The sequence below is a fragment of the Anser brachyrhynchus genome, assembly GCF_964034855.1.
Source record: "Anser brachyrhynchus genome assembly, chromosome: 3".
Classification (NCBI taxonomy): Eukaryota; Metazoa; Chordata; class Aves; order Anseriformes; family Anatidae; genus Anser; species Anser brachyrhynchus.
In genome coordinates this window covers 70,780,928-70,795,956 of record NC_137696.1, presented here as the reverse complement: position 1 = coordinate 70,795,956, position 15,029 = coordinate 70,780,928, and the positions used below count along the sequence as shown (strand labels likewise).

At 36.5% G+C, this 15,029-nt stretch overlaps 1 protein-coding gene across 3 annotated transcripts in view; it reads right to left on the bottom strand.

The window, feature by feature from the left end:
• Positions 1 to 15,029, bottom strand: part of TRDN (triadin) — a 243,231-nt gene that overhangs the window by 21,867 nt on the left and 206,335 nt on the right. For all 3 annotated transcript variants that reach the window (XM_080588349.1, XM_080588347.1, XM_080588348.1), the window contains 8 exons: positions 13,415 to 13,459; positions 11,800 to 11,817; positions 9,935 to 9,982; positions 9,018 to 9,038; positions 4,909 to 4,935; positions 3,741 to 3,776; positions 3,481 to 3,525; positions 2,554 to 2,601 (listed from right to left, as the gene is read on the bottom strand). In XM_080588349.1, the coding sequence (XP_080444475.1) occupies positions 2,554 to 2,601; positions 3,481 to 3,525; positions 3,741 to 3,776; positions 4,909 to 4,935; positions 9,018 to 9,038; positions 9,935 to 9,982; positions 11,800 to 11,817; positions 13,415 to 13,459 (288 nt within the window). The remainder of the gene's footprint in view (positions 1 to 2,553; positions 2,602 to 3,480; positions 3,526 to 3,740; positions 3,777 to 4,908; positions 4,936 to 9,017; positions 9,039 to 9,934; positions 9,983 to 11,799; positions 11,818 to 13,414; positions 13,460 to 15,029) is intronic.

Sequence of the window (15,029 nt, the reverse complement as noted above, 5' to 3'; positions counted from 1 at the left end):
GTGAGATCACACGGCACTTGTGTGGAACTCAGGGGATCAGGCCCAGCCCACACGGGTTCATGAAAGGCAGGTTGTGCTTGTCCAACCTCATCTCCTTCTATGATCGTGTGACCAGACTGGTAGATTGGGGAATGATGTAGTTTGATGTAGTCTACTTCGACTTCAGCAAAACCTTTGGCACGGTCTCCCACAGTATTCTCCTGGGGAAACTGGCTGCCCGTGGCCTGGACAGGTATACTTTTCTCTGGATAAAGAACTGGCTGTAGGGCCATGCCCAGCGGGTTGTGGTTAATAGAGTTAAGTCCAGCTTGTGTCCCATTACAAGATGTGTTCCCCAGGGGTTGGTACTGGGGCTTATCTTGTTTAATATCTTTATTGATGACCTAGATGAAGCGACTGAGTGTACCCTCAGTATGTTTGCAGATGGTAGGGTGGCCCTTCAGGGGGATCTGGATAGGCTGGACTGCTGGGCTGAGGCGAATGGGATGAGGTTTAATAAGGCCAAGTGCTGGATCCTGCACTTTGGCCACAATAACCCCATGCAACGCTATAGGCTTGGGGCAGAGTGGCTAGAAGACTGTGAAGAGGAAAGGGACCTGGGAGTGTTGATCGATGCTTGGCTGAACATGGGCCGACAGTGTGGCCAGGTGGCCAAGAAGGCCAATGGGATCTTGGCCTGTATTAGAAATAGTGTAGCCAGTGGGAGCAGGGAGATGATCGTCCCTCTGTACTCAGCTTTGGTGAGGCTGCACCTCGAGTACTGTGTTCAGCTTTGGGCCCCTCTCTACAAGAAGAACATCGAGGTCCTGGGGCATGTCCAGAGAAGGGCAACAAAACTGGTGAGGTAGCTGGAACACAAGTCCTGTGAGGAGCGGCTGAGGGAGCTGGGATTGTTTAGTCTGGAGAAGAGGAGGCTCAGGGGAGACCTCAGTGCACTCTACAACTTCCTGAGGGGAGGTTGTGATGAGGAGGGGGTCGGCCTCTTCTCTCAGATAGCTAATGATAGGACTCGAGGAAATGGCCACAAGTTGCACCTGGAGAGATTTAGATTAGATATCAGGAAAAACTTTCTCTCTCAAAGAGTGGTCAGGTGCTAGAACGGACTGCCCAGTGAGGTGGTGGAGTCACCATCCCTCACGGTGTTCAGGAAGCGCCTGGACAAGGTGCTACAAGATATGATTTAGTAGCTTAGTGGGTAGTATTGGTGATAGGAAGATGGTTGGACTAGATGATCTTGTAGGTCCTTTCCAACCTTGTGTTTCTATGATTCTACGATTCTATATTATTAAAATAGCTAAGACTTATGCTAATATAGATTCTACATTTTGTATCTATCTGTTAACCACAGAATTCTTAAAAGGATTTTTTTTTTAAAAAAGGTATATTTATTATTACTAAAGGTATATATTATATACTATTACTCATTTAAAAAAAAAAAAAAAAAGCTAAGCCATTCTTGTATATAAATTTAGTGACCCTCAGACAATAAAGTCCCATGAGCTATATGTGCAAGGTACAAGTATTTTCATAAAGTACACATGCTAACTGCTAACATTTGGGTGCTTGATCTTAATATTTCATTCACAATTTCATTTCCTTGATGTCTGATTGTTCTGTACATGGTTTTCATTTAACTACCATTTTTTAATGATTATTTAAATATTTTAAGCTCATGCACTTATACATAAAGTGCAGATATATACATATCTGCATACATAGATACTTATATCTACAGATACATCACATATTTTACATCATGTATATAGGATCCTGAAACATTTTACCTATAATAAACAAGATCAAAAAAACAACACAGCACACAAAAAAAACAACACCCATACAACAAAGCAGTCTGAATGATTTGAGGTAAAATGTTTTCCTCAGTTAAGACAACAAAGTTGTATTTTGTTGTATATATTAATATTTAGTTCATATTTTGTTGGTAAACCAGTTACACCTCACAGGTGAGATTAAAGACTTACATCCTTGTCTAGCATGAATCATACAAGGAATATTAATTTTTTCATAAATTAGGAAAAACATTGAGCTAATGGATAATGCAATGTGGGGAGATGTACTCCTCAGACTCCCTACACTTATTCATCTTTTTCAGAGAGAATGAGGACCTGAGTGAGGTGAGACAATATTTATTTTTGTGAGAGAAAATAAACTGAATATATTCTTCCTTATGTGGTTTTGTTATGGAACAGATTTTCTATGAGGAGCATATGCTTATTTTAAATAATTCACTGTCAGATTAATTATATGCTACTTGGATTATAACATAATGAACTGAGTTTAGGAAGGTGATAAAGCAATACCATCTGAGCACAACATTCTCCACAAGAATAATATTTATGGGTTTGATTTTCTTGGCTTGCCTCACATCATGTCCCCTTGACTTGAATGAGAGATATGAAAAGACTGTAAGAGTGACAACCCTAACAACAACAGCAACAGCAACAGCAACAACAACAATAATAAAATGAAGATATTGGAAAGGAAAACAAAATTCCTTTTGGGAAAAAAAAAAAAAAAAGGAAAATTGTTTACCTGATGTCAGGTTGTGATGTCGTGGAACTTCTTTTACTGGTGGAACACCTAAAGAACAAAACATTGATAAATTAATCTTCTCTTTCAGAAACTTTATGTCTAGTAACCCCATAGAAGAAAACTGCTTCTAGAGACTAGTTTAGTAAGCGTGCACCAGTCCACAACTGTAGTCCTTTGAAGTTCCAGGACTTCAGTATACAATATTTATATACAAGTGGTATAAGCAAGTGGCATACACAAGTATCAACATTTATAGCATGTAGTTGCTTTTGAGAACTTACTTGTGCAGGTCTGGCTTCAAATCTGCACTTCTGTGAGAAACTCACTGTCTTTAACCAATGTAGAGAGGACATTTTTGTCTTAGACCATTAACATACTAGTCTGATATTACTACTGATTATCTTCAGAGGTGTAGCAGAAACCATTTCTCTGCATATTACTGTACAATCAAGGCAGTGCTTTGTCCAACAGGTTAGTAGGAATATAGGTGACCCTGAAGTATATCCCACATATACAAAGTGTCTCTTATTATCAGTGTAGTTATTCTACAATATGAAGCTCATGATCTAAAGCAACACACAAGCCATGGAAATGAACTTTGTACTGCCTCACCAAGGAGCATTGTGGCAGACCAGGTGGGGACTCGTAACCCATTCAACAGTGGACATTGTGCTGGAGGATCCTGCAGTTGGGCTAACGATGTGCCAGATTTGGGGTCATAGGTGGGGTACCACTGCAGCTAGATTGGATGTGCAGCTGTAATCCTTGACACCGACACTTGGAGCCATCAGGCATTCAATTACTAGGGATTTATGCACAATTTCACCATTTTGTTGTACTTGTATATATTTAGAAATGCTAACAAAGCCGCTCTTTCCAATCCCATAAAAAGGCTAATGTTTGCAGAGATTTTCATCATTGTATTACCTTTGTGTTTTTCATCTTTCAGATGTTTCTTCTCAGTTGTTTTGTCTATCAAGAAAAAAAAAGCGTAATATGGGTCAAGGTTGGTAAATTGACTGAATTCTTAATAGATTATTACCTAGACTTTTCAAGTAAAATACTTTGAAAATTAACACAGATCTTTTAGGAGTTATTTCACATAGAAATACATATAAAATTGTAATCTGAAACTATTTTTATTGTGATCTTCTACATATATATGTACACACACAGTAACTGCCTACCTTCTTTTTCCTTAGAAGTCTTTGTTTTTTTCAGGGCTAGAAAGATTTGCAAGGAAACAACATTAAGTGACAGTTATCAGAAATATGAGTTTCTGACAATAAGCATATTGCACAAAGCTGATCTTCCTAGTAATTTTCCTGGAATAATAACTGAGCTAAATGTGTCTCATGGCATGTATACAATATATCTTTATTACAATAGTGGCTGCTACCCCAGTGGCAGTAGCAGTTCTGGGCTTTCTGTTCAGTCTTTGGAAATAGATCGAATATTGCTGTTTGTAGAGAAGTTTGGAAACTCCTGATAGAGACTTTGGAATTCTGAAATTCCTTAACTTGTGCAAGAATTGTCAAACTATTCATTGCCAAAATGCATCACAGTAGGATCCCATTGCCTACTGCCTGCTTTTTACTCTATTTCCCTCAGTAAACTCAATTGTCTGAAACAAACAACAGGATGTGGAGGTAGATGGACCAGAACTACTAGATATGACCATTCTGAAGCCCTGCAGAAGTAGATTCTGTTTTGTGTGATTTATTTAATTTTTCTCAAACTGTACATTCACTTAGAACATGTTTTTTTTTTCTTTTTTTTTTTTTTTCTTTTTGTCATCCTTATCCTCAGCCCCCAAACACAGATGTTTGGTCTGTGACTCCATTCAACGAGGCAGATTGAAATTAAGTAAGGTGTATTGCTGCAGGTGCCTGAGCCTATTTCAATGTTCCCTGTTGACCATAGCAGAAAACTGGCAGGCTGCCTTCAAAACGTTCATTTTCACTTCATATGATCCAAGCAGTTATAACAATGCTTTGCTCAATGTCTGCTGGTGCCTGTATTATCTGATTAACGCTAGCTTCCTCAGTGCTAATCACTTGTGTCTAGCTCACCAAAAACATGCTACAGAAGATGAACAGTGAAAATAAGATAAAATGATCAGCTGATAAAAGCAGTCTTTGACTGGCAGAGAGCTGAGCAGCTGCAATGCTCTTAGTTTACCTGCTTTGGTTTACATCGGCGTAGTTCATTGCTGATGAATGTTATGTGTTCTTCAGTACTGGTATGTTCATTAAATATTTCCACAAGACATAGCAGAGAATTTTGATATTTACCTGTTATTGGTATATTCATTAAATATTTCCACAAGACATAGCAGAGAATTTTGATATTTACCTGTTATTGGAATTTCACCTGTTGGCTCTTCATGAAAATAATCAAAAATGAAGATGAAGAGGGAAGGAAAAGAATATGAGGATTAGTACCATGATTTTTTTTTTTTTTTAAAGAAAAGTAACCATTTAAATAGATCTCCTCTTTCATCTGCAACTTTTCTGCAGGATATTAATTTGCACAGAAATATGCCTTAACAATGGGCGTGTACACAAGATTTCACAGTGAAAGCTGAGTCCTACTCTTTGAAGTACTATAATCCAGCATGTGATGGTTCCTGCAAATGCAAACACTTTGCCAATCAAAGCTTTTAGGCAAGTGAATATTTAAATAGAGTTCTTTTTAAACGTGCATTCAAGGTTATAGCTATCTATACTCTTTTCCAAAAAATATATTTAGTTTAACTGTTACCTTTCTTTTCTTATCATCCACACTTCTCAACCAAAGACTGACACTGACCTTGAATGGATGGCATTCACCTCTATATTACTTTCTCCTGTATCATCAGTCTGCCCTGCCTTTTTAGAGTAAAAGCTCTTAAGAACTGGAAAACATGGATTACACGTTTGCACAGTACCTAGTATAAAAGAAGCATATATTCCTGTGCCATTATAATACCCATAATAATTAATGACAATTGATCAACACAATGGTATAGAAATTCCCTGGTATAAACTATCCTTACTTTTTTTGAAATCAAAGGAATAAATTATACTGTGATATGGAATCCAAGAATTTTTTACCCCTCAGTACTTTGTTAGTCCTAGTTTTATTTTAGAATGTTATAGTAAGGAAATACTGGCCTCACTAGCCAGGCAGAACATACAGCTGGATAATAACTGAATATATTCACAAAATAATTCAGGGTCTCCTTTGATTGAATTATCTTGGTGTTACTTCATTGCTGAGTTTTGGCTTCAGATAAATGTGAGGTTCTACAGCTGATGAGAACCCACACCAAGGCAAAAATCTTTCAGTTAGGGCTTTTTCAACAGAAAGACTGAGCAATTAAGTATAGTTTTCACTAACAAACCCCAGGAAACATTTACTAGGGCTTGGTTCATAAGGAGACTCATAAATGTCAAGTGCTCAAGAAAAGCACCACAGGAATTCAGCAAAGGCTAGTTTTGCTGCTATTAAATGCTAACATGCTTAAGTCCTTCAATATTTACAGTTCTCCTTATGGTCACGCCCACTACTGCTAAAAACTAATACGTTGCAGCATCCTGAGTAGTGGATTAATACCTCTTCTCATTTTCAAAAGAAAAAATATTTTGCCTGGGTCACCAAAACTGAGAAAGGCGTTCATGCTCTGACTCCTTAACTGAGTGGTTGCCTAACTCTGAGGGACCTGGAGAGGCTAAGTTTTCTCGGTATCTTCTAATGCTTATATTCAAATTATTACTGTCTACCTCCTGTAGATCCTATTTTAAGCATTGGTCACTGTCTTTACATGGCCCGGCCATGCATGTATCCTAATTTGGGATTAATGATTCCCTTAGACAGCAAAGTACTAGAGGACTGGTCACCTAAAACGTTAGTTTGACCCTCTGGTGTCAGTATAGAGGACATTTTCTCCTCCCATCACATCAAGAAGCTCCCACTTACTCTCATGTCTTTGGGAAACATCAGCCCCAATCATGAAACTCGTTACAGAACTAAATACGAACAGAGTTTGGCCAATGCAGAGACTTTTATTAAAATATCAGCTTGCATGGTTTTCCTGTTGATTGCGCTGTGGTATAAAGTTTGGTATTCTTGCATAAGTAAGAAATGCCACCAGTTTTGTCCTCTGATCAAGGTAACCTCTCAGAATTTGAGAGTCTTTAGTGAGTGTACAGGGATTATATTATAAGTTTCATTAAAAATTCAAATCTGATATAGAATCAATTGCTGTCAAAGACTCTCATGTGTGTTAAAACGGAAATAATGGAAATATGATCATTTACTAATTGTTTTTATAATTGCATGATAATTCACAAACTACTATAAAAGTGTATTTGGCATTGATGTGGGGACTATTCAGACTAAACCTTGTATTTCTGTTTATAGCTTTTCTCTCATTTAATGATACAAACTCTACCAATTTAAATCCATTTACTTCTACAATAAGATTTCACGGGGTATAATGAGTGAATAAATTTGGCCCAGGGTGAAAGTATGAATTTATTTTACAGTCCTACTAGACCCAAACTACAAAGTCAGTGAGTATTTTGTGTCCATGACTATAGTTCATGCTGAATTACATAATAACTATCTTTACGTTATTGTAAGCATACTGTACACTTGGCTGAGAAACATATGAAGCAAAGCTAAACAACTTTAGAAATAAAGAAAGCAGTGGTCCAACTCTTCTTTAAGTGGAAAGAAAGTAGTTTAAAATAGATAGCACTGATGCTTTAAATCTTGAACTAGATCTGTTCAAGGATGGTTAGTTCAGAATGGGTGGTATAAGCAGAATTACTTTTGTATATGATTATGGATCTGCTTGAAACCATTTTTTTCTCTTTCTTTCTCTCTCTCTCACTTTATTTTTTTTTTTTTCCTAAGGGATAAAGGGTTTCCTAAGGGATAAAGAGGAAAGATAAAGGGTTAACCTTTATAATCATTTCAAGCATCAGGATATAAGACTGTGGTACAAATATCCCTCTGCAAAGGTCAGGAGAAAATATTTTGGCTGTCCCTTATATTGACAATATGTCAGGGCTCTTGATATAAAATAGCTCTTGATATAAAAACATTGTAGACAGTGATTTTGGGTAAAATGACTCTTATTGCAAAAAGAATGAGGTATTAGCCACTTAAATCTTTGAAGATTCTCTAATAGAAAAGAGGGCCATCAGGGGGTTTCTCAGATAAAGCAGTGCAGAAGACATAATGTCAGTGAACAGATCCAGTGAACAAAAGACTGAACAAATATTAATAATGGAATCAAATAGAGGAAAAAATTACCTAACATATTGGCAAAAATGAAAACAAAACAAAACAAAACCCACAACACCAGTAGCTTCATGGGAAATAATAGTTTTGCAATGATGACTTGAAAACTCAACACTACAGTTCAGGATTGCAGAAGATCCTTCAGTGGAGGCACATTTCAGATGCTTCATGTTCTCCCTTTCCTCTTGGAGCTGGGATTCAGAACAGCACTGTGTCTTCTGACAGGTGTTTAAGAGCAGGTATTCATCTTGTCTAACCTACAGCACCTAACCTGGCAGATTAATTTAGGAAGCTTAATGGAAGTAGCTTGCCTTGCCATGCTGTCAGCTTCTGACATGAAGCAGGAAGAGGTTTGTGCCTCATGGGGCTTGATCTTAGTTTTGGGTACTCTGCAGCAGGATAACACATGATTTGGTCTTGATGTGCCAGGCACAAATCAGGAAATAAATCAAAGTTCCTCTCCTAAAGAGACTCCAACTAATTGATCTATGAAGATCTATACTTCAAAATGTTAACAAATCAGAGTTCAGTGTAAACACTGCCCTTCTGATTGTTGTCTGATCATAATTACTTGCTAAAATAAACATTGATCTTGGTCTTTAGCCATTCAGAAGTCTTACTGATCTTTACAAGGACATTATCCAATGACTTTATTATGCAAGAAATTCCTCCGAATACTCCTTTCTCCTCTTTCATTTTTAAAAATTAAATACAAAGTGTATTAAAACAAGGCCAAAAAAAAAAAATCATTAAATAAGTCATTTCCAAATAGTAAAATAAGTCCTGAAAAGGTTGTCTAATTCAGTTACACTGCATGCCATTCTGATATTTTTTAATAAATGAAATATTTATATAAAGATAAATGATATGTCTACACTCATCTAAAATCAACAGAGCATAAATTATGCTACTAGCAGAATTTCCTTTACTTTTATAAATAGTAAATTTTTCAGAATTTGAGAGTTGCAGTTTCACAGCACTAAATTACAAATGTGCTTAGCTTTGATGTGTTCAGCTGTTATTTAGCAGACTGAGTACAATCTAAGAGTACCTGTAGTATAAGCAAGGAAATACCATTATCTAACATGACGAAATTACAAAAATGTGAATTGAGACGACATACATATGAAAAGCAGGTTTATGTTCCATAGGAAACAAGATATGACACATACTTGCAGTTGTTTTCAGTTTGACTGGGAAGTAAAAAGAGGAAAGAAAAATAGTAAGAACAGTGTAATATAGCTGAATGCTTCTATGGTAAAGAATGGCTTTATTTGTTTATTTGGCTTTATTTGTTTATTTACCATATATCAAAACATTTTTAGTAATCTTAATGTAATTAATAACAATCTAATGACATAATAACAGTAGGGATGTTTTTCTCAACACATAATAATGGCTGTACTAGAGTTAAGGATGAATAATACTAACAATAAGAATTTTAATTCTTTACTTATTTTCTTTCACTGAGAAGAGTGGAGATTTGTTAAACCCATGGTAACTGATTCACAGTGAAACTGAACTGTGCTTCTTCCTATAACTGCAGCAATTTTGCTCTATCTTATACAAGAGACACTGCGTAGGAATTATGATATGCAGAGACATTTATCATAAACTATAGCTATTGCCGGGTCATGATCTGAATAGAGTATCATATAACACCTTGCTATGGAGGAGAATTAAACTGCTGCTGATCCTGAGAAATTGACTCATGCGGGAAGGTTGTGAAGTCCATATAAATACAGATACCAACAAAAAAATCGGAAAATGATACCATTTAAAATAAACACCTTACGATAATAGTTCCGATTCTTTGCTGGCATAATTTATTTAATGTCAGTGGAATTACAGGAACAGAAACTTAACCTTTGATATATATATATATTCAGAAAATGACAAAGGGCATTGTAAATATGCACTGTGCTACCTTAGCTATGGTATGACACGTCAAGGCAGTTTGATTCTGCAAAATACCTCACAAGACCATGATTTTGTTCATTCTGACATTTGTCATATGCAATAGAATTTTACTGTTTGTTTAAATAACACTTTCAAAAGTAATGAATGCATAAAATGCAGGAGTGCCTACCTGGTTTTGTAGTTGGAACATCTTTTTCATGCCTGATTGCTTCATGCTCTAGACAAAAGAAACATCATAACAAAATTACCATGTTTCTAAGCTTTGTTTTGCATGTCTCTCTCTCTCTCTCTCTCTCCTTTTTTTTTTTTTTTTTTTTTTTTTTTTAACTAAGAAGGATTGCCTGTATATTTTTCAGGAATAAACATTAATTTTCTATTGCTTCATGCTGTTATTTCAAAAAAAAAAAAAAGGACAAATGTTTAGTTACTAACAGATTATCCTCTAAGGGATCTGCATCAAAACTATGAAGCTCAGTAGTATTGCACAAAGCTTTACATATATGGCTGCAATTAATGCTAGTAAGAGTTATATGCATATATTAAAGAAGTCAGTTAATAGAGATTCCCCTCAATTTCTGAAATGTAATTTATAACCACTCTCCATTTATGTTATTTGAAAGGAGAGTACAGAGCAAACTGAGCAACCATTCATTTGACCTTTATGTTGAGTCAGACATACTTGAGCTGAATTCCCAAAGCCTTGAAGACATCCTATTCTGTATGGATAAATTTTATCTCACTGTGGAAAATAAGAGAACTAGCACAGCTTTGCAGGCCATGCACTACTCCCTCCTCCTGACCCCCTCCCATGCTTTTCAATTTCTTAATTATTACAGGAAATTATGAGACTTTATTTCAGGTTATTGGGGTTATTGGAAATAGAAAGGATGAAAATCTTTGTTAAAAAAAAAAAAAGAAAAATAAAAAGGTCTATCTAGCACTAGCACTATATAATTTATACCAAAGACACACCTACTTAAAAGGAATTGAAAATAATAATACATTAAGCAAACAAACAAACAACAACAAAAAAATCATCAAAACAGCAAGTAGCAGCTATGCCAAATGCATGCAAATAGGGACCACAGTACATTTTTAGAGCTGAACAATCAATGGACAGCTATGCCAGCCTTGTTTACAGGCGATGTCCCCCACAGCTAAAAGTCTGTGTATCAGTTATTTTTTGAGCAATGAGAAAGATGCAAAGGGAGTTGTAACATGGAAAATGTTTAACATGTAAGTAGCCTCTGAAAAAAGGGCAATATGCCTCAACCCTTCTGCCATTTGATGAATAATTGAACATCTAGCAACAGCGATTTCAGGTGAAGATATATTCCAAGTAATGCTGAGATGAAGACATGACGGTGAATTTCAAATAAGAAACAGTTTTATGAGGTGTGAATTAAAACTTACATCTTCAGAGAGTCATATTTTTTCCCACATCTGTTTTTTTCTTGGGGGTGGAACTATATGGGGACTTAACTGAGTTGTTTTTTTTATTATTATTATTGTTATTTTTCAGTTTATCTTTGTATGCTGAAGGTAGGAAAGATACATAAAATTAACATGCAGACTGCATGGTATTTTAATGTACGGACTCTTCAGTTCTTCTTGACTGAGAAAAATGCTAGATGCAGCTACATTAAAAATATTAATATGATTAGGAAAACATAGATTTTTTTTTTTTTAAACTCAGCTTGAGTATTCATTCAACACAACTAATTCTTAACAGTGATATTTTGAAAGCTTGTTACTCCTGTATTAAAACTTTGTTGAATCTTGTGATAGGGGAACTGTAGAGTAAGTTGACCCCTGTACTGAAGCAATTGGTTATGTTAAATAGGCTATTAAACAGCAATGACAAGACAGTATGTTAAATAAAAATAATGTAAGGCATGGGGATACATACACCATAGTTTTAAGCAAATATATTAAGTTCATAATTAAGTTCATATTAAATCCATATATTAAGTTCAAAAAAAGCCACACAGTTATATTACAGGAATTTTTCTGATCAAGGTAGGTACCACATACTTGCTGGTTTTGCCTGGGCTACAGAAGAAAAAAGAAGGTAAATTATAATATTTAGATACAAAGAGGATTTTTTTTTCATATTAAAATATTTTATTTTAGTTCAGTTCTTATTTGTTCTTAGCTTTCATCACTCATATAAACATGTACAACATTCAGGACCCCCAAAGCAGATATTTTTTAACATGTTTAGATCTTTGCATGTCCTCCTAATTATCTGTTCCTGCTGAAATAATGTAGTATCCTGTCATTTAACGTAGTTACGCATTTGTGTGCTCCAGAACCATTTCTCTCAAAAACTAAAAGTAAAACCTAGCTGGCCCTAAAAATAATTGTGAATGTAGGTGTGAAAATTTAATAGATTCAAAGATGCCATTTCATTATTCTCCCAACTTGTTTGCCTATCACTAATTTCTAACTTGTTAAAAACTCAAAAAATAATTTTACAGCAATTTCTCTGACTCTATTAACAGAAACATAACTTACATGGTTTTGAACAAGTCACAGTAGTTTATGATTAGAAAAAAACTGTCAAAACTATTTTTACTGGTTAAACAGTGCTGTAAAACATTACTTTATAGTAAAATGATAGATTATCATGTGAGTATCATGTGCTTATAGAAAGCAGTATAACCAACAAATTATATAAATATTCACAATTAGAGACAGAATCATACTATTCTGTACAACATCTATTCTGATACTGAAGAGAAGGAAAACAGGAAAATCACATACCAAATAAGAATGGAAATGAGACAGCAAATGGCACTATTCAGTTTAATACAAAACTGCATTTTATTTTATTTTATTGAAAATATTCATAATCACCACCACCACCATCATCATCATATCAAATAAAAATCTGTTGATTTGGCATAATTGTCTAAGATTTGGCAATCTTTCATTCTGTGTTTGGATAAATGCTACTCCAAGTAGAAATCAAGAGGCTGATATCTAGAAAAAGCCTTCAAAAAAGCTTTGTGTAACCTGTTGGTGATGATGAAACTGTTCTAATTCCTTGATGACTCTTCAGGGCTTTTATAACAGTCAACATTATTTGAACCATTATTATCACAAAATGTACAAGGTCCCAAAGACCTTGGGTTAGTTCCAAAAACACTTTCCCCATGAGAAAGCCAGTTTAAGACCCATCCAAGTCCCTAATCAAACTGGTGCTTCATCCTCCTCCACCACTCCCTACTTGTGCATTGTTCTCTGTGTTGTAAATTCAGTCACTGGAAAGTTCTGAGCTTAAACAAAACAAAACAAAATAACCAACCAAACAAAACCCAGCAATGCCTTATACTGGGGATCATTTCAGATATCTGAGTTACAGCTCCACTCCATTTCATTGCCCCAGCTCTGGCACAGAGGCTGGAACAAGCAGCCCAGGGCTCAAACACCTTGACCTAGCTTTGTCATTGGAAAGACTGTTCTTAAAACTGCATCTGCAGTTGCCAGTCTGCTGGGTTTTCTCTAAGAACGTGTTCTCAGTCACATATTTCAGAATACCATAACAACTGATTGTAATGCAAATACACTACATTAGAAAAATTCTGAACAGTGTTTAACACCCCCTCCCCCCACCATAAATCACGAAAGAATGACTTGTTCCTACCTGACTTCTCAGTGGGAGCTGTCTTTGGTTGTTTAATTTTCTCCTCTGTATTGTGAAAGCCGCATTAAAATTAGAAATTCATGCTGTGTTAGAATAGGTAGATATAACTGGAAAAATATTTCTAAACATGATATTGTACATATGATTCACAGTGACAAAATAAATGCACGCCATTAGCATCACTACTCCATTGTAGCACTGTAAAACAGCATGTATACATTATGAGTTCTGGCTGCATGGTGAGATCATACACCATGGAAAAATAAATTACTGTGCCTAATGTCTCAGCTACCCGAAAACAGCCACATACCTGGTTGTGTCTTTCAGATAGGCACTCAGGTGGAAACTGTATTTCTAATAATACAAGTATTATAACTTTGTGGACCTCACCCTGCTAATGTGTCTAAATTCAACAATTTAGTATTATATGACCCTGAAAGCTCAGATATTGCCCAGCTACAAATATCTATGAATTTATACATTTATACAGTCTGAACACAAGAAAGGTATGGAGACCCCCCCCCCCCCCCCCCCCAAGCACATGCTGACTTGCACAGGCACATCCACACAGGGCAGCATCAGTTTAAATGCCAGACCATGACACATGCTACTGGGCTATCTTACCTAGATAGACCCAGCTGGATATCTGTCACAAAACCTTAGAGAAGCCTTGAGCTTCTGCTAATATCATGAGAAAGGCTGTCCACGTCCACATGCTGGTGAGCTGCCCCTGGCTGTGCTCAGCACAGTTCACATGGTCCAGAGGACATGGACCATGTCAGCCTCAGCTACCAGACCTGAGCTGCCTCTCCTCCAGGGATCTCCAGCCGGGGGGATGAAACTTCACACAGAGGCACAGGCAGGGCTGCACTACCTGATGAGGCAGGGCCTTGTCTAAAGCCCAATAGCCCAGTCAGATGGGAATTGCAACATTTTTTTTTTTTTTTTTTCGGATCTCTACTCTGCCAGTTCGGTTGACTTGAACTTTCCCCTTTTCCCAATCTTTTCATAGCTCTGCTCCCATTTTCTCTTTTCCCATACCTGAATTCAAACTTATCTCCTAACCCCTACCTTTCCACATTCACATATATCACTGCTTTTCATTTTAAATACTGTTCATACATATTCAGAATGTGTTTCCTTTTCCTCGCACTGATGGAAGCAGTTTACAGCCACATGCCTCTGACACATTCCTTTCCCTCAAGACCTCTGCCAGGCATCAGATGACACAAACTGAGTGACGGTCAGGTTTGGTAGGGATATCTTGTCCCTTGAAGCCATTCAACTAATCTGAGTGCTAGCTGACTAGAAATACTCCTGGGTAATCTGCCTGTGCATGCACAGAACTACTTGGCTACTGAAGAGGAGCTATGTTTCCAGCCTGTCAGCCAGATGTTCTTAAATGAGATAACAGAGGGGAGACACAGGGGAGGGGATGGTGGTTGGAAATATGTTGAGTGGTCTCAACATACATGACATTTCCTTTGAATTTAGCATGTAACTTCCAGAGATTTTTTTTTTTTTCCCCTGAGGGCAGAGAGTAGGTTCATCTCTTTGTCTGCGCCCATTTCTTTTTAACTTAGCTCTCAGATTCCCAGAGGTATACACTTGCCAA